This window comes from Pipistrellus hanaki, assembly GCF_964339955.1.
Source record: "Pipistrellus hanaki genome assembly, chromosome: 14".
Lineage (NCBI taxonomy): Eukaryota > Metazoa > Chordata > Mammalia > Chiroptera > Vespertilionidae > Pipistrellus > Pipistrellus hanaki.
Window position 1 is genome coordinate 43,907,462 of NC_140516.1, and position 23,305 is coordinate 43,930,766.

Genomic DNA, 23,305 nt, shown 5'->3' on the forward strand with positions numbered 1-23,305 from the left:
GGAGGAGATTAATGTGAGTGGTTAGGATGGTAAAGTGGTGGGGAGGGGTTAGGATGGTAAAGGGGGCTTTATGGAGGTGGATGTTAAAGAGGCCCTTTCTCTGGTGTGGTCAGGTAGTAAAGATCATCTGTATAGTTGCCCCCAAGAACTTGTTGCTCTTGTTTTTCAATTTAGATTCGAGAACAAAATCGATATGACCTGAAAACAGCAGGACCACAATCTCAGTTACTTGCTGGAATTGTTATAGATAAGCCTCCATCTGTAAGTCCTTGAAGTAGTATGCACTTTGTTTTTCTTCCATCACATTAATGTCTTTGATTTTTAAATATGAATATTTATTTTTACTAAAGTTAATATAAGTTAAAAGTCAAGTAATCCATAAAACTTAAAATGACACCTTCAGCCCAGTCAGCAGGGTCAGTGGTTGAGAGTCGATCTATGAACCAGGAAGTCACAGTTGGACTCTGGTCAGGGCACACACTCAGGTTGTGGGCTCAATCCCTAGTGGCGGGCATGCAAGAGGCAGCCAGTCAATGATTCTCGCTCATCATTAATGTTTCTCTCTCTCCTTCTTCCTTCCTCTCTGAAATCAATTTTTTTAAATATCGCTTTTCATTTTCCAGTTTCAGGGGCAAGGATTTTCTTCTAGTAGTAATTGCTAGTAGTAATTGCTTCATTTTTCTAAAGAGCACCTTTATTTTGCTTTCTTAATTTGTCAATTTTAGACTTCAACTTTTTTCTCAAATCTATGTCATCAACTGTAAGAAGTACCATTATTTTATGTATTACTAAAAAAGAAACAACCTGACAGTTATAAGATTAATATAATGTCTAAGTGCATCTGAGAATCAATAAAAGATGATAGTGACTTCTTTTATGGAAGATGGGGATTTAGCCTGTTTACACAATACTTTCCTTTTCCGTTCTTCTAGTGAGGTTTATAGCAGTTTATTTGTTAAATCGTCTTTTATTGTTTATATTATTAACCTTTACTGCTGATTCAGATAGTATCCTCTGATTACATTTTCTTTCTTATACAACTTTTCTCCCCTGGTGTTAATAATTACCTTCTTTAATCATTGGCTTAGTATTTTGAGCACACTGGATTAGTTCTTCCCAAACTTTTCAACAGGATTATAGAGTTTCTCTTTATATTATTTTCCATGGAGAAAAGGTAACAGGTAATCTCTTAGTTCCAGACCCTGTCATTCTGGTCCAGATCTGAACTGATGGCTCTTCAGGCCAGCTGCACAGCTCATCATGAGGTTTCCTGTGCATCTTGCCTATGTAGTATCCCGTTTCCTGCATCATGTGTCTTCAGCTTTCTTGATATACTCCTTTATCACTGAGGACATCCTGCCATAGCTTCCTGAAAAAGGATACATAGGCAGTAACCATCTGAAATCCTGTATTCTATCTTCATGGATATAGAATTTATTTTTTTTTAAATATATTTTATTGATTTTTTACAGAGAGGAAGAGAGAGAGGGATAGAGAGTTAGAAACATCGATGAGAGAGAGTCGGTTTTGACTCAATCAGCTGCCTCTTGCACACCCCCTACTGGGGATGTGTCCGCAACCAAGGTACATGCCCTTGACCAGAATCGAACCTGGGACCTTTCAGTCTGCAGGCAGACGCTCTATCCACTGAGCCAAACCGGTCTCGGCATGGATATAGAATTTAGTTTAGAAATAACTTTTCCCCCAAATATGAAAAGTATCTGTTGTCCCCTAATTCCATGTTATTGTTGAGAAGTATGAGAGTATTGTGATTTCATGTACCTTTGCTTTTTTTTTTTTTTTTTTTTTTCTTTTTGGACCTATTTTACATCAATGCTTTTCTGAAATTTTATGATGGTATGCTTTGTAGTAGATTTCATTTTAATCTTTGTTCTTAGCATTTAGTAACCCTTTTCAATCTGGAGAGTCATAGCCTTCCATTTTGGGACCTTTTTAAAGTTTTCTTCAATAATTTTTTCCCTCCTACTTCTTTCTTTTTCTGTCAGTATGCACTGTTAGTTGAACCTCTGATTTTTTCTTTCCTACTTCCATCTTTTTATCCTACTTTCTAGAGGGTTTCCTTTGGACTTTATTTTCTAACCCTTCTATTTAATTTTCTGTTTTGATGTGTGTGTGTGTGTGTGTGTGTGTGTGTGTGTGTGTGTGTGTTGTTGTTGTTGTTGTTGTTTTTTAATTTTTAAGACTTCTTATTTCCTGAATGTTTCTTTTTTTTCTTTTTGTTTTTTAAATAACATCCTGTTCTTTTATGGTTGCAGTATTTTTTCTTGTTGCTCTAGGGAATAAATTTTAAATTTTTTCAGCTTCCCTTATTTTCTTTTATCCTGGTCTCCCTCTCTTGAAGCTTTCCTCGGGTGTCTAGCAGCCTGTGGTAGTCTGTTTATTCTTAAGAATGAGGTACTGAGAGCCAGTCAGAAGCTCTGGTTGTGCAGAGCTTGGGGATGCGGGAGCTTCCCTGCAGGATGATTGGACGTGGATCAGGTTGTTTTTCTGGGAAATTCCCAAATGTGAATGTCTGTTCTTTTATCTGGGGCCACTGATTTATTTGGAGAATTCTTTAGTCTCCTGCCAATCTCCCAGTGTTCTGGGAGCCCTCGGCTGTGCTTTGTGTCCCCTACACAGCTGTTCTTAAGTCTAAGCCTCTGATCTTCTGCAGAGATGGGAGAAAGGTAAATGCTTTGTGTATAGAATAGTAAAGGAGACCTGAGAATCTGCTCCGTATTCGGACTTTTAACTTGTCCCACTTTTTACTTTTCTTCACCACCACCTTCCGTGGTACCTGATGCCTCTAGTTTCTGAGCCTTTGTATAGGACAAATGAGCATGCTTCTTACATTTTCATTCTTTGCCGGGCTAAGGATCTACTTTCTCAGCTCTGCTACCCACTTTTCCCCCCGCTCTCTTTCCAGTTTCTAAAAATGTGTTAGCGTTTCTCATCCTCTGTTGTCCCCTCTTTCATTCTTTTCTCCTTAAAAGTTTATATCATGTTTGTTGTTGTTCCTTTACTCATTTTTTGGAGTTTTGGGAAGGATTTTTTTTTTTTTTTAAATGCATAGGTTCACCCTGGCTGGTGTTATTCAGTGAGTTGAACATCATCCTTTGCACTGAAATGTTGCTGGTTCAACTCCTGGTTAGGGACATGCCCAAGTTGCAGGCTTGATCCCTGGTAAGGAGAGTGCAGGAGGCAGCTGATTGATGTTTTGCTCTCATATCGATGTTTCTCTCTCTCCCTCTCACTTCTTCTCTCTAAAAATCAATACAAATGTATTTTTTAAATGCATGAAAAAAATACATGGGTTCAATCTGCCAGGTAAAAATCTCATTAATTCTTTCCTGGAGCAAAGACAAATTTATTTTCATAGGAAATTTAAAGAAGTTCTTTTGGTATCATTTCATTTTTTTTTTAATACTTTTTTTTACAAAGGCTTTCTAAAATGCAGCAATTTTTGGTTTTTAAGATACTTTGTAGTTATGTGAAGATTAGAACTTAAGCTTAGTTTGTTTTTGTTTTTAACTGACCTAATAGGCTTATTGAGGAAACATCACTGGCAATTTTAGTTCATTGGCTCAGTAGTCTAAAAGCACTAATCTGATATGAGTATTTTAAACAAAGCATGTTGCTCTATCATTTCCTTTTCTTTTTCTTTTTCTTTTTTCTTTTTTTTGGTAAGAACTATTTATTAATCTAGACATTAACAAAAGTTTATTTAAAAATTACTCTATACCAGTGCCTGGTAATAGAAAAATCTCTGTCTCTAAGAAACAAAGAGACTGATGATACAGAATAGAAATCAAGCATATGAAAAGGCTCCTGATACTTATAATGAAGTTTTTCCTGGTAAGTTTCATAAGTGATATAGATTACAACATGGAGCTGTGTGGCTCACAAGATCTCATCATTCCTTTGAAGTAGGATTTTGCTTTAAATTGGAACCCCATATAGTCCCTAGCATTGCACCTTGGGCAGAGAACAAAATTACAAACTGTCTGACAAGTGAATATCTGTATGTAAAGTGATTTTCTTCACACCAAAATTTTTAAAAAGCATCTTGCTCTATCATTTCTTATGATTGTTATAAGGTGTCGCAAACATTACATGCATTTATATATGTGTGTGAAATTGTGTATATATCCGTAAATCAATATGTAGATGTAAGTAAAGCTCTTGGTAACGAGTTGACATTTTTCTTTGCAAGACTATGCACTTCGAAGATGATGATCTTGGCCCACCACCTCCTCCCAACCCTTTCAGCCATCTCACAGAAGGAGAACTTGAAGAGTATAAGAAGACAATCGAACGTAAACAGCAAGGCCTGGAAGGTTAGTTTTAAATTAAGCCTAGAATAACTCTACTGTTACCAATGAAGCACCTTGAGTTGGATGGCAGTCAGTGTTTTTTGAAATATTTCTTTGACAACCGATTGTTCTTTCATCTCTCCCAGTCCTGAGTATAGATGAGGCTGAACTTTAAAGAGCTGCCACGGACCATGTATGTTAACATCTAGTAAAAACTGTTTTCCCCGCTCAGAAAATAATCTAGTTAGTAATAAAAAGTCTAAAGTAAAGTGAAATCCCCAGATGAATAAAGAATTTCTACTAAAGTAAATGTAGATATGTTAATAGATTTGAACATTTCAGAGATTGTGACTTTTTAAAAACTTTTAACTTTGATATAATTATAGATTTACAGGTATGTGACTTTAATGCTTTATAAAATCTCTATTATTCCTAGGTATTCACCAATATTATAATTTCAAAATCAAAATACAAAGCAAACTGTTAGGATTTTGATGTGACTTTTCTTAAGCACACAGGTGCTCTAGGTTGAGTTCTGACTTCAGAATCCTTAAGTAAGGATTATATTTTAGAATTGCTAATGAAAGCACCCAGTTGGAACACAAGGTCCCATTTTCTCAAGAATAAGAGATTCTCTACACCAGGGGTTCTCAATCTTGGGTAGATAAACTTCAAACAGTACATGAGCAGTCTTAAAAACATATGCTTAATTGGGTATAATTGGGGAGAGGGGTTTAAGGTGGGGGACAAGAAGTCTGTGATCTCAAAAGAGGGTATGAGCCTATGGGTTAGAGATCTACAATATACAGTTAAAATTTCACCCAAAGCAAAACAGAACCAGTAGTTAAAGAATTTTTGTCCATGGTAAGTATCAAGTAGGGAAAACTAAGGAAGAACAGTTTTATCATTGTTTAGTATCTTTGTCACAAAAGGGAGTCATCCTGACCCATTAATGTAATTATACTAAATTCTCTAAGCGGTGTTACTGAATTTGTTTGATCTAATATAACAATGAGAACTTTTTCTGTTTCTGTATTTTATAAAATGTCCCTCTTTAATCTCTTATTTTTTGAAAGCCTAAAGATGCCAGGTAACAAATATTACACTCTAGAGTCATCACCTTTATTTATAACTTTATGGTTTCTTCCACATTCATTTTGACCTTCTGAATTAGCTCACTAATATTGCTCTGACAGGAATCACTAATTGGATATTGTTCAAAAATTCAGTGAAGCATTCTGCCTCATTAAAGTAACATCATTGGTGAGGTCTCATAATTCTTTGCATCTAGCTGCTCAGTATATTTTAGTTTCCTAACACCCTAGAAAAGGCTAATTGCATACATATTGTTTGCCTGGGCTACCAGTAGCCATGCTTCCTTGGTAAGCATGTATGTAAAATGACTATTCACAGCCAGAAATTCTAACACATTAACTTCCTCCTAACGCACAATTATTGAGGTATGGAGTAACGGTTAGCATGCGCAGCTCATTGCTGAAGACTTTCTCATCTCTGTGTATGCAGGCATTGGACTTATGCACTAACCCCTGAAATCTTATGCTTCTTTGTTTTGCATGGCTTTTAACTAAACTCTTATCCGACAGATGCTGAGCAGGAATTACTCTCAGATGACGCTTCATGTGTTTCACAAATTCAGTCTCAAACTCAGTCACCGCAAAATATCCCTGAAAAATTAGAAGGTATTCAATGTAATTTCCCATAGCATTCACTGAGTTAATCTAAAAAGTTTCCTCTTTCATTTAAGTCTCTGTAAGGAAGTTGAGCACCTGATTGCAGTAAGTTTGCCATTGATTTTACTTAAAGCTCCCAATTATTTTACATTTTTAGTAAGTGGGGTGCTACTTTTTTGTTCAGCATTTATATTGACTTCCCTTATTTTGCATTTTGGTAACTCATAATTCTTAAGAATTTGTGAAATTAAAATTGGTTTATCATATGTCTTCCAATCAGAAACATGAAACCTTTTCAGTTTTGATTCCCAAACAACCCCAAAATTAAAAAATATATATGTGTTGTCTTCCTCATTTGTATTGACTTGATTTATAGTGAAACTGTCAAGTCATCAGACTGGACTTAACTAGCCTTCATTTTTGGTCTAACAACTTTCCCCGTTATACTATGTAAGAAAATTTTCCTCATGTTGGTAGATCTACCAGTGTAGTCCGTTAAAATAATGATCTATCTTTATTGGAGTTAAATAATGCCTTAGTACATTGCTAAAACATTTCAGTTTTGCAAAGATGTTAACTATATAAAATAACCAAAAACCCTCCCCTTTTGTAGAAAACCATGAGCTATTTTCTAAGAGCTTCATCTCCATGGAAGCGCCTGTCATGGTAGTGAACGGCAAGGATGACATGCATGATGTTGAGGATGAGCTTGCTAAGCAAGTGAGCAGGTTAACCACAAGCACGACCATAGACAACATCGAGATTACCATTAAGTCTCCTGAGAAAATTGAAGAAATTCTGTCACCCGAAGGCTCGCCTTCAAAATCACCATCCAAGAAAAAGAAGAAATTCCGCACTCCTTCTTTTCTGAAAAAGAACAAAAAAAAGGAGAAAGTGGAAGCCTAAAAGAAGTCTTTTTATAATTATTATTATTACAATGTGACGTTGCACATTTAAGTTGATCGTTAATATGCAGTGGTAGATCAGATTGGGGGTGTGTAGCAAACTGGACTCTGAGAACTGGAAAGGGGTTTTACTAAAAGAAAAACATATTATGAAGAAAAGCTTTCAAATTCATCTCTCGTTTTATATGTCAAAAAAAGGCTTTGAATTTTTTAAAAATTGCTAGTTTTGATTAGCTCTACCTTTATGAAATGTTATAATTCACCACAAACAGATATCTGTCTGAATTACTTCAGGCCCTCTCTATATCTGTTGGAAAGAAATTACCAGTGAACAAGGGAGAGAATTTTTGTTTCTCTACACCTGCTTTACCTGGTAATCAGATTATAATTTTTTATCATTGATTATCAACTGTACCTTTTTGGTTCCCATTGTTTCAATGGGCATTAATAGAATGCTTTAAAAAGCTTCTAAGATAAGAATCTATAGCATTAGTATACACTGGCACATAATTTTTTAAAAAATATATAATAAAAGATTCATTTGGAATTTTATTCATAGTATAAAATTTCCTCACCTGAAGTAACTTTGTTTGCCAAAAAAAGGTCATTTTAGAAAATATAATTTTTGAGAACGTCCTTTTTTATTCATTTAGAAAACCCCTTATTTTTCAACAAAGGGGATTTTGTACACTTAACATCAGTTATTTAGTTTAACTCTGGAAAAAACGATTTTTGTATGTTGAGATGTTTGTATACCATTCAGTATAAAAATGTCATAAGCAAATTAGCCAGTCATTTAACAACAGCAGATTTGAGGCTGCTTGGTACTAAATATTCTCAAATATAACTCAAGAATCCAGGGACTTGGTATCAAACAGAATTAGAGGATTTAAAAGTATAACTAGATTCATATTTGAATCCTATAATGTATTTTTCTCTTAGTATTGCTTATGAATGAAGAAGCTCTCGTATGTTAACCAAATGAAAAGGAAAAGAATGAGAAAGTGAAGAATGGTGGGAACAAAAGAGGTGTTGTGAATAGAAGAATTCTAGTTTGATAATGACTCATAGTCACGATAGGATTTGAAGTGTAATTTATTCGAAACCAGTCCCAAATTTCTAAAATTCTGCTTCTCTACCAAAATCATTGTATTTCTTGTTGGTAGTTCAGTTATAAAGGGTCAAATCCTTGCAACTGATGTATCGTTAGAAGGCAGCCCTAGGAAAAGTCAGTAGGTCTAACTTCCCTCCCCTAGTGAGAAAACTACCACTTCTTAATTTTCACAAAAATTTTTATCTTTTCAGTTAACTTTCTTTCTAATGTAAATACAAATTTAAACCTAGGATTAATATAGTTTTCCCCGCTTCACCCAAGTGATGTCACAAATCATTGTAAAATGAATGATCCAAAGTGATCAGTGGATAAAAATAATCCAAAGTGTTTCTGGAGGATGAGTTGGCATGAAAACATTACATTGATAACTGTGTGTTCTGGGCTGGTTCTGTTTGTTTGTGTATGATGATGCAAAGTTGAAACAGAGCTGGAAATTTCATTCTAAATCTCACCAACTACTGGAATCAGTGTTTTAATCTCTTAGTGCATACTTTCAGTTTAATTCTGTATTTGAGGGGTTTTTTATGTTCTACATCATTTATGTTGTATTACAATGTATGTAGAAACAGTAACCTGTGAATTATGCTTTTCCATAACTTTTTAAATATATATATATATCTTAAATGAATGCAGTGTGCATTAATATTTTTTAAACTACAACAGTGAACTATTTGCACCTTTTGCTAATGCCTCTATTTACTTGCTTTGGCATAAAGAATGAGCCAATGAATTTCTGTGTCCTGTGGAAAATGTATAAATGATATCTGATATTGCTCTTAGATGTAATGCTAATTAATGTGAAATCACAAATAAACAGTATTTTAAATAGATGGATTTGGTATCATGAGCTTTCAACTCAGGGTGATTACTTAGCTTGAATTACTTTGTGGACTGAGTTTTATACTGCAGTGAGATTTTAAATAAGATTGGTGCTTCTGAATATGGGATGTCCTGGTAAATTTATTTTCAGGTTAGTTTAAAATTAACTATATAAAACCCTTCTTGTTTTAGCTCATATTGAAAGACAAGTGACCCATTTTTTGCCTTGATAGAGTATGGTGACCTTAACTATATCTCTGAAATCTAAAGATCTTTGAAGAATTGAGGATTCTCAGTCTTAATTCTGCTCTTCTGATCTACAGATGTAGAAAAAATATTATAGAATACATGATGAGTTTATATACATTACCCTTCTCTTTGATTTTTATGTATCGTAACAATCAAGAAAATAGCAGAAAGAATAGGAAATAGGTTACAATTCCACCACATAAGAAATTGTTTTTTTAATTCCAGCTCTTGTTCAGTTATAGATGTATTGACAATATAACAGGGGTTTGTTTGTTTTTCCTTCTTAACATAGTATAATCCACCCTATGAATTTTCCAACTAAATCCCTCACATGAATGATTTCTTGTGATTGTTTTTCAACTTTCTTTTAAAAATAGAGTGCAAGAGGGGAAATCATGTGAATTGAGGGTTCTGGTTAATTGAAGTTTTTACTATAATTACCCATTATAAAAATGAAGGGTATGGGCAGAGAAGAATAGATTCATAGTTCTTGGGCAAATTTAATTATTACCTTGGCTTGTAAATAGCCCTGTGGTGAAAAATTGCTGTTTTAGAAAGATGCTTATTTCAAAAGTCCCTTCCGTAAAGCAACAAAGAATTGTCCTCAGTACTCACTTGAGAGTCAACAGCATGAAGGGTGATAATGCCTTCATGCCTTTTACTCTATTGATTAGTATTTCCATTCAGCATGGAATAAATAGAACCGAATGGATCAAATTGTAACCGCATTGGTTTCTCTTAACATTAGCTCTTTTTTCTTGACATAAAAAACACAAAATTGCAATTAATCTTGACTGGAACGGGTTTTTAAAAAGTCTTCTTTGTGGCCACTAGAGGGTGCAATAGACCTAACAATCCAGTGTGTTTCTGGTCCTTGCACTTAACTTCCCTTTTATTAGTCTGCAGACACTACCATGTTTATTGTGAAATACCCAGAACTTGGAATAGAAGACATTCCCTTCATTGCTTATCATTTCCCTCACTTGACTGTTTTCAACTTTGTTGTCCCATTTCACCAATACCAATACCACCAGCAGGGACTCCATAGTCTAGGAAAACACTGGATATTTTTGAGGTGTAGTTTCAGAAAGAAGCCATGGTAGAAAATGACTCTGGGGGAGTTTTTATGCCTTTGAATGGCAATGTAATGCCTCTTTTAAAATATTTGGCATTTTTTGACTGAGGTGATAATTGATAACATCTATCACTTGTTGATAAGTGCTTTTCATCCTCATTAGCCTTCAACATCTCAACAAAGTAGATGGTGTTCCTATTTTGTAGATAATGAGACCAGGGTTTGTTAAAAAAACAAAAAAAGATGTGCAAGTATTTCACCCATGGAGATGCCTGTTTCTAAAATAACTGGTGCCATTTGTGTGCCAGACCCTATGAGGCTCCAGTGTACATTTTTGTGGGATTTTTTAGGAAGAGTCAGCCTCCTTAATTAGGACTGTAAGTTCAACTATGGTGACTTCATGTGTTGATCCAGGGGTCCTCAAACTTTTTAAAGTGGGGGCCAGATCACGGTCCCTCAGAGAGCTGGAGGGCCGGACTATATGAACTACTAATTCCTACTGTAACACCTCGGCTGCGCTCACTGCCCAAAAAACCTGGCGGGCCGGATCAGACTCCTCTGCGGGCCGCATGTGGCCCGCGGGCCGTAGTTTGAAGACCCCTATAAGCTATGGGATATACATTGGGGATAAAACATTAACCTTTGATTTGGAAGACACTTTGTTTTTCAGCAAATTGCCCCAAGAATGAAGATATTAATGAATCCTGGAGAGTGGGAATGACCCAGGGTGAGGTCACCTTTCAGGATGAGGATCGGCTCTTGACTTCAGCACGACACCAGAAGGCAGGGCACCTATACCTTTGCTTAAATTACCAAGAGACTTGGGTAGAAGCTCTTTATTTTTTACTTTCTTTTCCTCTCTCTTTGATTTCCAATGTTGCAGCGGGGGGAGAGGTATTCTAAGGTAAGTGTTATTTTAAAAACTTAAAAATGCCGAAGGTGGATAGAGCGTCGGTCTGCGGACAGAAAGGTCCCAGGATTGATTCCGGTCAAAGGCATGTACATTGGTTGCAGGCACATCCCCAGTGAGGGGTGTGCAAGAGGCAGCTGGTCGATGTTTCTCTCTCATCGATGTTTCTAGCTCTCTATCCCTCTCCCTTCCTCACTGTAAAAAAATCAATAAAATATATTCTAAAAATAGCTTGAAAAGACTTTAGTTAGTATAAGTAGGTTTAAAGAGAAATATACCATATCTACTTACACCTTTATTTAAGTGACTATACTTGGAGACAGTCTTTCTTGGAGAAAAACCTCGTGTACATGCTGGAGATGAGACCAAGGATAAGCCTTTGAGAACTTTTCATAGAAAAAATAACTTGTGAATTCAGTGGTTTTCAAAGAGATTTTATTTCTGATCTGACCATTAGGGGGCAATCTTGGGTCTAAATTTAGTTTTAGTTCATTGAAAGAACTTCCTTCAAATATCTGACTTTGGCTTGAGAACTTCATTCTGATCATGCATTGCTACACACAGTATGAAGTTGAGGAAAGTTTACAGAGGCCAAATTACTTCGTTCATTCCTTAGTTATCTCGTTATGACTTAGGAGAAATCTTCCTTCCAGGAAAGTTGTGTTTGCCTAAACCAATGGTCAGCAAACCGCGGCTCGCAAGCCACATGCAGCTCTTTGGCCCCTTGAGTTTTTAGCAAAGACCAGCTTAGGAGTATCCTAATTAAGTTGATAACAATGTACCTACTTATATAGTTTAAGTTTAAAAAATTTGGCTCTCAAAGGAAATTTCAGTCGTTGTATTGTTGATATTTGGCTCTGTTGACTAATGAGTTTGCCGACCACTGGCCTAAACCATACAGCTCAGAGGCATACACCAGGGTTCAAGCAAAGATCTTCAGGTTGCATTCCCTGCTTTTCTACTATCACAACTTAGGAATGGATCAGTATAGTAAATAAGTAGATCAATATACTTTTCTGAAGTTCCCTGCAAATTAATGCTCAGAATTTTATTATGGGAATAATTAGATGTATGGCAGGACCAAGCCTGAGTCTTAATAATTGCTTTTCCTAAAATTTCAAGTCCTAAAATTTCTGTGAAAGTCTTTTATTTATTTTCTCAACTTAATCATGATGCTTAGTTATTTACTGCTGCAACCTATATTTTAAACTAGGGGCCCAGTGCATGAATTTGTGCACCTTGAACTGTGACCTGTGAGGCTGCAGTGGGCACAGGGGCTGGTCTTGGCTCATCTTCCACGCCCCTGCCCTACCCCTCCCACCACAGCCTCTGATCTCCTGTCTGCTGGCAGCCCCACTCCCACCACCGCTGCTCCCAGGTACTGACTGCACTGCCCCTGCTCACACATGCTGACAGCACGGAGCAATTGGGGCAGGGTAGTGCTATCAGCGGGTGCGAGTGTCGTCTGCTGCCCCAATTACCCCTCAGGAGCAGGGGGAGGTGGAGAAGCCCTCAGGGGCTATTGGGCTGCCAACTGCCACTCGCACCCACTGACTGTGCCAAGTGATAGGATACAAGCGGGGCCAGCACTGGCAACAGGTGCGAGAACCAGGCAGGACCATAGTACACAGGAGCAAAGAATTTTCAGTAACCACCAGGGCTCGCCCCGATGACAGCACCCGGCGCCCCACCTTGGTCTGGTGCCCCCACTCACCTTTTCCACCATCCTGCCATGGCCACCACCTGCCATGTTCTGCGTGCGCCCCCTAGTGGTCAGCACATGTCATAGCGACTGGCTGTTCTGTTGATTGGTTGTTCCACTGTTCTGTTGTTTGCATTTTATTATATAGGATACTGTTGTTATACCTTAAATGACATACTAGTACTTTTTATACTCCCTCTATAGCATAAAAAAAGAATATGTTTTATTTAGCTGAAAAAATAGATGGAGATATATATATATGATCCACAATTATTTTAAGTTCTATGTAATTTCTGGTTGGGTGTGTCTTGACCGAAGCAATAGTGAAGGTTGTTGATTATGCTAGCTTTTTTTCCCCTACGCAAACTACTTTAGGTTTTGTCCTCCAGGGCCAGCCTTGACCTAGCTCATATTGTGTTTATTTTTAATCCCATATTTTCAGTCCAGGTAACTCCTGTCTCTAGACAAAATAATGTTTTCTTGCTAACCTCCATACCTTAGAATCAGCAGCATTGATTTTATTCATCATCTAATTTGGATCTGCACAGAGGAATATTAAATTTCTAAGAAAAGAAATTCTAAAACTTTCTAATGTGCTTTTGAAATGACAAATAAGAACAAATATGTAGTACAAACTCTTAAAGATGAGAATGTTCCTCATTGTCTACTTATGTTAGACTGCCTCTCAAAAAGCCAGTGAATGTGTGAGCCCTGTGAAAAGACCGAGTTGGGGGTGAAGTAATTGGACTTTTTAAGCCAAACAGTGTTCTAGCCAGTTTAGACTTAAGATTTTTCAAGAAAACACTTGGATTTCCCAAAGCTGAAATATCCTTATAGCTGGGGATGGAAATGAGGAAGTAGTAAGCTTCTAAAAATGTAAGCTTATAAAAATGCAGGCTCTAAGAAGTAGACTGTTCTGTGGATTTTCCACTTGTCCTCTTGACTTAAATGATCTTTTCTGACCATTTGGTAAAACACACACACACACACACACACACACACACACACACACTGGTAGTGACAGTCCCAGCCTGGACCTGGAGCTGCAGTGTTGCTAGACTCTTTAGTGATTTGCCAGGCTAGTGTCTGTCCTTATTGACTTAAAACGGGGTATTTTTTAAATTTATTTTTATTGTCGGGGTTACAGATGGGCATTATCTTTCATAAGCAGGACCTAAATGAATTACCTTTTCCAAAAGCAATAGCTTCTGGTGTGTCTCACCGAGCAGAGCTATGGAGGAAGTCGTCGTTGCGCCCTATAACTCACCCCTTTCCTGTTGAGTAACGCCCTGGGAGCTGGATTTCAGCGGCGGCCGGGCTGATAGACTTTGACTTCGGAATAGATGACCTCCTGACAGTTTTATGAGGGAACATGAGATACAGCCCATTCGCTGGGAGGCACGGGCATACTCTTCCAAAGGTGTTTACTCGGCTAACAAGTTAAGGTTAAACATTACTTCCTACCTGCTTTCTCTTTTGGATACGTTGGCTTCAATTCTTTCGACTGCAATAAAGGTCACTTGAGGTTCTAAAGACAACTAAAAATGCATTCTGAATATTATCTACTGGTCCCCAGTGGGGAGGGAAGGGGAGAGGCTCCCAGTACTCCCTGATGTTTGGATGTGTTAAGCCCTTTAGAATACACCGTGTGGCAACTGCAAGATGTTTCATTTTCAAAATACCTTTTAAATAATTTTACACATGGGATGGTGAAGACCTTGGGTGAGGGTGCAGGGTGCTGGAGGGGGGTGGATGGGGAAAAAGGGGACGTATATAGTACTTTCAACAATAAAGATGTTTAAAAATAAATAGTTTTGTATTTTAGAACCATGTATATGAAATAATTTTGTATAGGTATGGTCTTGTGTCTCCATCTTGACCTTTAGGTTAATATTGAGCAAGAGGCACGCACATGCACTTGCTAAAGTCGAGCTGAGCGTGGCTCAATTCAGTGCAGAGGAACAGGGCAGACTGGGTGGGGCAGGCTCTGGAATTCTGTCCGCTCGCTGAGCAAAGTCAGACGTTGCTGGAGCAGCTTGCGCTAAACCAGCTCATAGGACAGCCAGCCCAGCAGGTGAAATATGGAATCTGGAAGACGTGGCAATCAACCAAAAGCACAATCTGGTAAAGTAGCCTATCAGGGAAGTGGGAGTCCTGATCAGGAATCCGGTGCAGGAAAGCAGACCTGCAGGAGTCCTGTGGCCTGTGCAGGAGCCCCAGCCCCAAGCTAAGCTCTGAGAGCACCGCTTCCTCCACTTCCTGTGGGGCAATGGCAAGGTCAGGCAGGGCCTCAGGCTTCGGGGGCCTGAGAATAGCTGGTTGGGACAGGAACTCTGATGTAAAGAGAATGGCAGATGGGGATCCTGTTATCAAAGCCAAGGGACATGATACTGCTCAGAATCCCAGGTGCAAGTCAATGCTCACAGCCAAGACACGAGGTCGGGATTGGCCTGGAGACTTGCAAGGAAGGCTTGCTGTTGAGTGAGTTTCAGAGCCTGGGGTTGGAGCTAGCTTAGTTCTTCCTCCCTCATCAGGACCCGTCCTGGAGACCACAGCCAGGTGAGGGGGTAAGGTGACCCCAGCTGTTGGGGACAGGAACGCTACTGAGACAGGAAGGAGCCTGACTTCCACCATAAAAGCTGTCCATGTGACAAGAGACATGAGTGCTACAGGGCAGCGGGAATAAGTTACTGATATTTCACACGAGGACCAAAACAACCAATGAACAAGGGCCAAGTGCTACCCAAGTACTAGCTATGAAGATGGCCTTCTGTTTCTTGCAAACTATTTTTTTTTTCTCTCTCTGAGGCATAGTTTCACCATAGAAAAACGAGCTCTCACGATGCCTCTGGCCCCCTACCGGGAGTCACTCTAAGATGTCCCGGAGTACTAACCAGATAGCAGAGAACCAGAGAGAGAGTGGTCTGTGTTTCCTCCTCGAATACACGAGCCTGTGATTTTAGATTAGAGAAACAGCTCTGATGCTCCCTGGTACATCCTCCATAACCCTCTGGTTGTGGAAACAGACTTTTGCTCCTGAGTCAGAAGACCTCTCTGCTTTGCCTTGCCACTTGCCCAAATAATGGCCTCTCCATGCACTCCTCCGCCTGCTAGGGCCTTGGGCCTTTCCCTGTAGGAACCCCAATCTGTCGTCATCATCTGTGTGAATCATTCCGTCTTCTATTGCAGCAGCTGTCCATAGAACACCTGTTCCTGTTAGTCCCCCACCCCCTTCCCTTCACCCACGTGCCCAGCCGAGAGCTTGCACCCTCCCAGGTGCCCTTCTAGCTCTCCAAGCACCCTCCACCTGGCCCCACTGATGGAGGATGTTTCTCCCATCAAAACGACTTTCATCTTTAACCAAACCCTAGTGGCACTTTAGGATCACACTGAGCCTGTCTTACGTTAACATTATTGATTATATATCTGTCTCCCCTGCAAGATTGTGAGCTCTGGGAACACAGGGGCTATGTCATTAGGAGCTTGTGCCCTGGAGTCATAGAGACCTGAGTTTGATTTCTAGCTCCCCATTTTTCTATAGAATGAGTATGACAATAAATAAAAGGGCCGAAACCAGTTTGGCTCAGTGGATAGAGTGTCGGCCTGTGGACTGAAAGGTCCCAGGTTCGATTCCGGTCAAGGGCATGTACCTTGGTTGCAGGCACATCCCCATAGGGGGTGTGCAGGAGGCAGCTGATCGGTGTCTCTCTCATCAATGTTTCTAACTATCTCTCTCCCTCTCTATAAAAAAAAATCAATAAAATATATATATTTTTTAAATAATAAATAAATAAAGAAATAAATAAAAGGAAAGTCATTTTTAAGAGGGAACATCTATGGAGCACCTGCCAAGACCTAGGCCCTATATTTTACATTCGTTCTTTCAGAAAAAAAAAAAACAAAAGAAAAAAAAACTTATTCTTTGTTTTAAAGATGAGGAATGGAGACTCAGGAAGATGTATTACTGTCCCAGATCATGTAGCTAGTAAGTGTCAGAAGAGCATAGCAAATACCTGTTGGCCTGAAGTCACCAGTGTGCCATCCCCCTGCCTCAGAGAAACAGAGACCATTCCCAACCATTAGCTACCTGGCCTGTCTTAGCCATGGCCATGAGGTGCCAGGGAGAAACAGGTTAAGTCCTCCAAGTTTGATAAACTCTTAACCAAGCTGTTTAATTCCTTTCTAAGTCCTTTGGAATCAAACAGATGATAATTCCCTTTCAGAAGCATGTCTCCTGCCTTCCGCTATTGCCAGTATTTGCACAGTCTGGGTAGTGCCTCGCCTCACCGCTGACTTTGAAAGCCAGCCAACTTCTTTTCCCATTGCAGCTGGCTGTGGCATGGAGGCCAGTGGGTGGGGTCAATGGAGTAGGGCGACCTTGAGCACAGGCGTGTGTGTGTGTGTAAGAACAAGGTCCTCCCTCTTAGGGGAACTGAGCCAAGCCCAATAGGGTGGAGATGAGACAGCCCATCTGCCCTGGTGCCATGCTGGACTGCGGAGACCTGATAAGGCCGGGGATCCACCCACCCAACTCGGCGTCCTCTTCCAAATATAGATTTTGTCCCGACACTACCCTCCCAGTCATTGATTGTCACATGGCCACTTGCCTCCAGAAGTAGCTGGTAGCCTCCTTGCTGCTGGGAGATGGGACCCCATCCAGGGCAGGACCAGCTCTTTGGGGCACCAGGTGTACTGGCCAGGGGCTGTGGATTCCTACCTCTCCAACCCCCACTTCCCAACCCATCACTGCTCCCACCCCACCCCACCCTACTCCACCCCACCCCACGTGGTCCTCCACCCTTCTCTCTGTGCTCAACCTCCTCTCTAAGTGATGGAGTAACAAGCATTGAGAGGTCACCTGCTGGGGACCACCACCAAGTTGTTAGCTCCCATAGAAGGAGCCAGGGCTTGTCAGCCCTGGTTGGAGCCGTGTGTCCACAGGACAGGCTACCCTCTGAGCAGGGCTTCTCTGGGCGGATCTGGGTCACAAGGAGACACAGCTGGCTGTGCCCCTCCCCCTCGGGTTGTCCTCCTGGTTCTATGGGCAGCAATTAGGCTTTGCGTTTCCTTTTCCTTATAGCTGGGGCTGATCCCTCGCTTGTGAGTCCCGGACTTGTGACCGTGGTGAACAGCAGGGTGAGCCCACAGTCATCCTGTGCCTGTTAAGTGCAGGTGAGCGGGAGTCCTGCCCGGTGGCCTGCTGTCTCAACTGTCAGCCCTGGTGCCTGAAGCTTCAAGAGTTTACAGCACATGTGTCAAACACAAGGCCTGCGGGCCAAATCCAGCCCGCCAGGCCTTGCAATGTGGCCCGCACCGCGCTGTCATCACTGCACTCCGCTGTCAGTTTATGACATTGTCAGTTTATGACTGTTCAGTAAACCATTCGGCCCGCAATTTAGGCTGGATTTTAGATTTTGGCCCCTTCTCTGATTGAGTTCGACACCCCTAGTTTACAGCATGGGCGCTGGGAGGGGTCACCTAAGGGTGGGAAGTACAGGGTGATGAGCATGTCTAAGGCAGGGTGCTGGGTGCTTTCCGTGGGCACACATTCCTGACGATGCCCCCCAGGGCAGGCACCGGTGTCACTCATTGTGTCTTCTGAATTCGGACCCACAGGCCCATCGCTGACCACATACTTGCCCACGACTCATCAGTCAGTGGGGTCAGCATTCAAAGGTTAGCATCTCTGACTCCGGAGCCCTTGGAGCCACTGTGTCTCTCCTGAGAGAAGTTGCTTCCATGCTTGGGAACCTTCCCGCCCCCCCATTCTGCCTCTCTGTGTCTGCTCTGCTCCCGCTTCCTCTGAGGATGGAGGCTGGGCCCTCCGGCCTCGGGAAGCTGTCAGGGCTGCTCATGTGATCCCTGCTGCGATATGATCTTATCCAGCACAGATCTGGGGCCTGAGACAGGGCCAAGGGTATCCCTTTAGAAGGCAGAGCCCAACCGAGGGAGAAGTTGGGTTGTGGGTGCTCAGGCCTGTGATCAGACTGACAGACAGACGACCCCCAGAGCGAGAAAGTGTGGGGAGACGGGCCGCGTGGCTGAGAAGGAAGCAAGCGTGGGAACTCTGGAGGCAAAGCTGCCACGGACCAGCCGCTTGGCCGTGGGCAGATCTCTTCCCAGCTCCGCTTTCTCTGCTGGAAGGTGGCGATGAGCCTGTGGGCCTCATGGGGTTGGTGTTGGGGATAAAACCCTGGTGAGTCCATGCCTGGCAGGGAGCTAGCCCACTCCTGGCACCCAGACATTGTCGCTGCCCCTGCCCAGACTGCACACACACACACACACACACACACCCCGCTCCAAGTGCGGTTGGATCTGGTTGGTGTTTGAGGCGGCGGAGTGTGGAGAGGGGTTTCAGAGAAACACATCCTTTCTGAGCAGGGCAAGTGCATGCTCAATCCAGCAAACATGGACTCAGGAGTTCCTGTGTCCAAGGGGCAGGGCTGGGGTTAAACTCCAGGTGGTGGACAAAGACAAGGGCTGGCAAGGATGTGGAGAAAGCTGAGTCTCTCTGCATTGCTAATGAGAATGCAAAATGGGAAGGTCGCTTTGGAAAACAGCTTGGCAGTTCTTCAAAAAGTTAAACGGTGAGTTTTTCTGGGATCCAGCAATTCCACTCCCAGGTGTCTACCCAAAAGAGCTGAAAACATATGTCCACATAAAAACATGTACACAAATGCTCATAGAAGCATCATTCATAATAGCCAAGAAGAGGAAACACCTCAATAACCATCAAATGCATAAATGAAACATGGTTTTATCCATGCAATGGGATCTTATTCTGCTACAGAAAGTACTGGTGCATGCTATGGCAGAGATGAACATTACAGTGAATCTTGCAAACATTACCCTAAGCCAAGGAAGCCAGATTTATTATATGATTTCATTTGTATGAGATGTCAAGAATAACCAAATCCACCCTAGTTGGTTTGGCTCAGTGGATAGAGCATCGGCCTGCGGACTGAAGGGTCCCAGGTTTGGTTCCAGTCAAGGGCACATGCTCTGGTTGCAGGTTCGATCTCCAGTGTGGGGTGTGCAGGAGGCAGCCAATCAATGACTCTCTCACTCTCATTTTTGATGTTTCTATCTCCCCCTTCCTCTCTGAAATCAATAAATATATATATATATTTAAAAAAGTCAAATTCATAAAGACCTAATGTAGATCAGAGGTTTCCAGGGAGCACAGGTGTTTAAATGTTCTAAGATGAGATAGTGGTGATGGTTGCAGGGCTCTGTAAATACATTAGAACCACTGAATCCTATATTTCAAAAAGATTAATTTTATGGTATGAGAATTATATCTCAATAAAGCTGTTATTTAAACACACACACACACACACACACACACACACACGCATACAACCTAAATGAGATTACTGTGATTACAACTGTTTGATAGAATGTTCTGCAGTGATTCTCAGTGATAAAAATGTTGATATGAAAACATGTTAAGATTATCAAACAGGTACAAAAGGAGTTACAGAACAGGAAATAGTGTTTGATTCCATTTTTAAAAAATATTTGTATTGATTTTTTACAGAGAGGAAGGGAGAGGGATAGAGAGTTAGAAACACCTATGACAGAGAAGCATTGATCAGCTGCCTCCTGCACACCCCCCAGTGGGGATGTGCCCACAACCAAGATACGTGCCCTTGACCAGAATCGAACCTGGGACCCTTCAATCCCCAGGCCTATGCTCTATCCAGTGAGCCAAACCAGCTAGGGCTGATTCCATCTTTAAGTAAACCTGGGGGAGGTGTGTGTGTGTGTGTGTGTGTACACCCAAGAAAAGGGAAAGATCACCAAAATGTCCCAGTCCTAGCTGGTGCATCGTGGACAGATTTTATACTCTTTGGAGGAAGAGGGGTGTTCTTTGATTTTTTTTTTTTCTATTTCCACACAGTGAACACATATCCGTTGTGTAATTTCTAATAAGAGTGATTAAGAGGTCACCCATGCTCTCCCCTCCCACCACCCCCACAATCTAGGAAGACAGATACAAATGTTAGGAAGGGAGACCAGCAGATTGGGAGAGGGCGGAGTTAAGTCTTACTGGTGCTCCAGAGAGATCTCCTGGCGGGGGGGGGGGGGGGGGGGGGGGTAGGAGGGGTGGAATTTGAAATTATGGCTGCAAGAAGGCATTTGGGGAGCCGAGCCAGGAAACGGGGCCAATGGCCCTTGGTTTCCCAGGGGACAATGTGCTTTTCTCATCCACCGTCTCCAAAGGTCCTGTGTCCTGTGGCCCTGTCCCTACTGCACCCCAAAAACCCTGACAGCAATTTTGCCTTCCACACCCCCAGAACCACCGGTGAGAGAGTGGGTACATTTACTAAAACCAGTAACCGACCATTCATCCAGGTAGGCCCTGAGCCTCTCCGTGTTGCTTGAGACAAATGTGCTGAACACGGCCTGGGCCAGAGGTCCCTGGGGCAGCCAACCTGGGGGGCGAGAAGAGGTCCCCACCTTCCCAGCAAAGTGGGTGAAGAGAGGCAGGCCACCCTGCCATTTCCCACCTTCCACTCTGTCTCGGTCTTTCTTTTTTAAATGCTGCTTCCTCTCAAGCCCTGGGAATCGCTCAGTGGACTGTGAACCGAAGTCAGAAGCTGTGAAGTCAAGCAGTCTTGGAGATCAACAGGAAGCGGGAGATAAATCACAGGAGAATGGCGTGGGGAGGGCCTGTGCTGGGCTTGGGCTTGTTTTCAGTGGTCGTGGTGGTGGCGGCGGTGGGGAACGGAGGCCACACGCAGGAAGCCGGGTTTCCCAGCCTCGGCTTTTGATGGTTTCCGGCACCCCCTCCGTGGGCCTGCGAAGAGGGGCCCGTGTGTGTGATAAACCAGCCCTGGGAAGCCGCCTTTCTCCCAGAGAGGTGCTCCCAGGCGCTGCTCCTGGGAGGGGTCCCTCCAACCATGAGCAAAGCAGAGCACGTTGACCAGGGCCTGAGCATCATAGGTGTGCCATGGGGTGTCACTGCTGTCGTACCCCTTTATTCTTTTTTAATATATTTTTATTGATTTCAGACAGGAAGGGATGGGGAGAGGGAAGCAGACACATCAATGATGAGAGTGAGCCCTGAACACACCACTCACGCATGGTGTTCACTCGAGACATGGGGAAGCTGGCTTTTCATCAGAATCTCTGAGGAAGACAACCTGCCCCCAATGAAGAATCACCGTGAACTGAGAGTCCAACGCGGAGTTTGAATCTCCGCCTTGAGACTGCTTTGAGACAAGTTATTTAACGTCTCTGAGCCTTGCTTTCCTCACCCGGAAATGATCTCTATTCCCGATGCTTAGCTGCTAGGGAATACCTCACCCGGAACCACACCAGGCACCTGCCCACGGAGCGGCTCGCTCATGCTGTCGGCCTTTCCGGCTACCACACGTCGGGAATGCCAGGGCAGAGAGCGCTGTGTGAGCATCCGGGGCAGAGAAACGACCTGGAGGGAGGGAGGCGAGCACACCTGCCCGAAGCCGGGCTCTCCCGAGCTGTGAGACCCGGCACTCCATCCCTGGGACTTCAGGCTTCCATCTACAAAAGAGAGAGCATCAAGGGCGCCTGCCTCCCGGGGGCTGGCTTTGAAGATGAAATCAAGTGTTTCTGTGAAGAGTAGAAGAAGTCAGCTCTCGGGGAGTCTTGGTTATGATGTTTCTTCTTGCCCTGGCAGGTGGGGTGTCTGCCACCCTACACACAGGCCTGCCTTCCTCAAGGCCCTCCGGTGATGGGCTTGTTCGAAAGGTGAGCGCTCCATTCCTGCCAGCAACCATGGGAGTTCCTGCTGCTCCACACCCTGGCCAGCAGAGTTTGGCCATTCCAGCAGGTGTGCAATGGGGTGTCATTGCTGTCGTATCCCTTTATTCTTTTAAGATATATTTTTATTGATTTCAGAAAGGAAGGGAGAGGAGAGGGAGGCAGGCACATCAATAATGAGAGAGAATTGTTGGCCAGCTACCTCCTGCACCACCACCCCCTCCCCCCCCACTGGAGATGGAGCCCGCAACCCCGGGCCTGTGCCCTGACCAGGGATTGAACCTTGAGCTTCTGGTTTACCAGTGAATGTTCAACCACTGAGCCATGCCAGCCAGCCTCACTTTATGTCTTTATTCAACAGGGCTGCTCTAGACCCTGGGACACAGCAGTGAGTGAGACCCACTAGCCCCCAGCCACGTGGAGATTCTGCTTTTATGGAGGCAGAGAGTAGTCACGCCGCTCAGCCAGCTTCTCCCCAAGAGCAAGACCAAAGGCCTGTTTCTAACCAGCGATTTCATAACAGAAGCGACTCCAGAACGGAGACAAGACCGGGAGTAAGAACAGGCCAGGGCTGCCTGACGTGCCCTGCAGAATGCGCCAAGAACTCGAGAACTTGTACCGGAATAAGGAAGAATCGGGAGCTGGTGGGCCCCACCTCCTGGCTTCACAAGGCGAGGAAAGACTGGAGCTGGGCATGTGCCTTCCCCGAGGTCACACAGCTGGGGTAAGACAGGCAGAACACACCCCCGTCTCCTGGCTCCACTCCCAGGACTGCATCCT

At 42.6% G+C, this 23,305-nt stretch overlaps 1 protein-coding gene across 8 annotated transcripts in view; it reads left to right on the forward strand.

The window, feature by feature from the left end:
• Positions 1-8,853, forward strand: part of ADD3 (adducin 3) — a 102,740-nt gene extending 93,887 nt beyond the window's left edge. For 4 of the 8 annotated variants that reach the window (XM_084903383.1, XM_084903382.1, XM_084903384.1 and 1 more), the window contains 4 exons: positions 175-261; positions 4,214-4,337; positions 5,918-6,013; positions 6,618-8,853. In XM_084903383.1, the coding sequence (XP_084759509.1) occupies positions 175-261; positions 4,214-4,337; positions 5,918-6,013; positions 6,618-6,910 (600 nt within the window). In that variant the 3' untranslated portion in view covers positions 6,911-8,853. The remainder of the gene's footprint in view (positions 1-174; positions 262-4,213; positions 4,338-5,917; positions 6,014-6,617) is intronic. The other 4 variants (XM_084903386.1, XM_084903385.1, XM_084903387.1 and 1 more) reach the window with 1 other exon arrangement.
• The last annotated feature ends 14,452 nt before the right edge of the window (positions 8,854-23,305 follow it).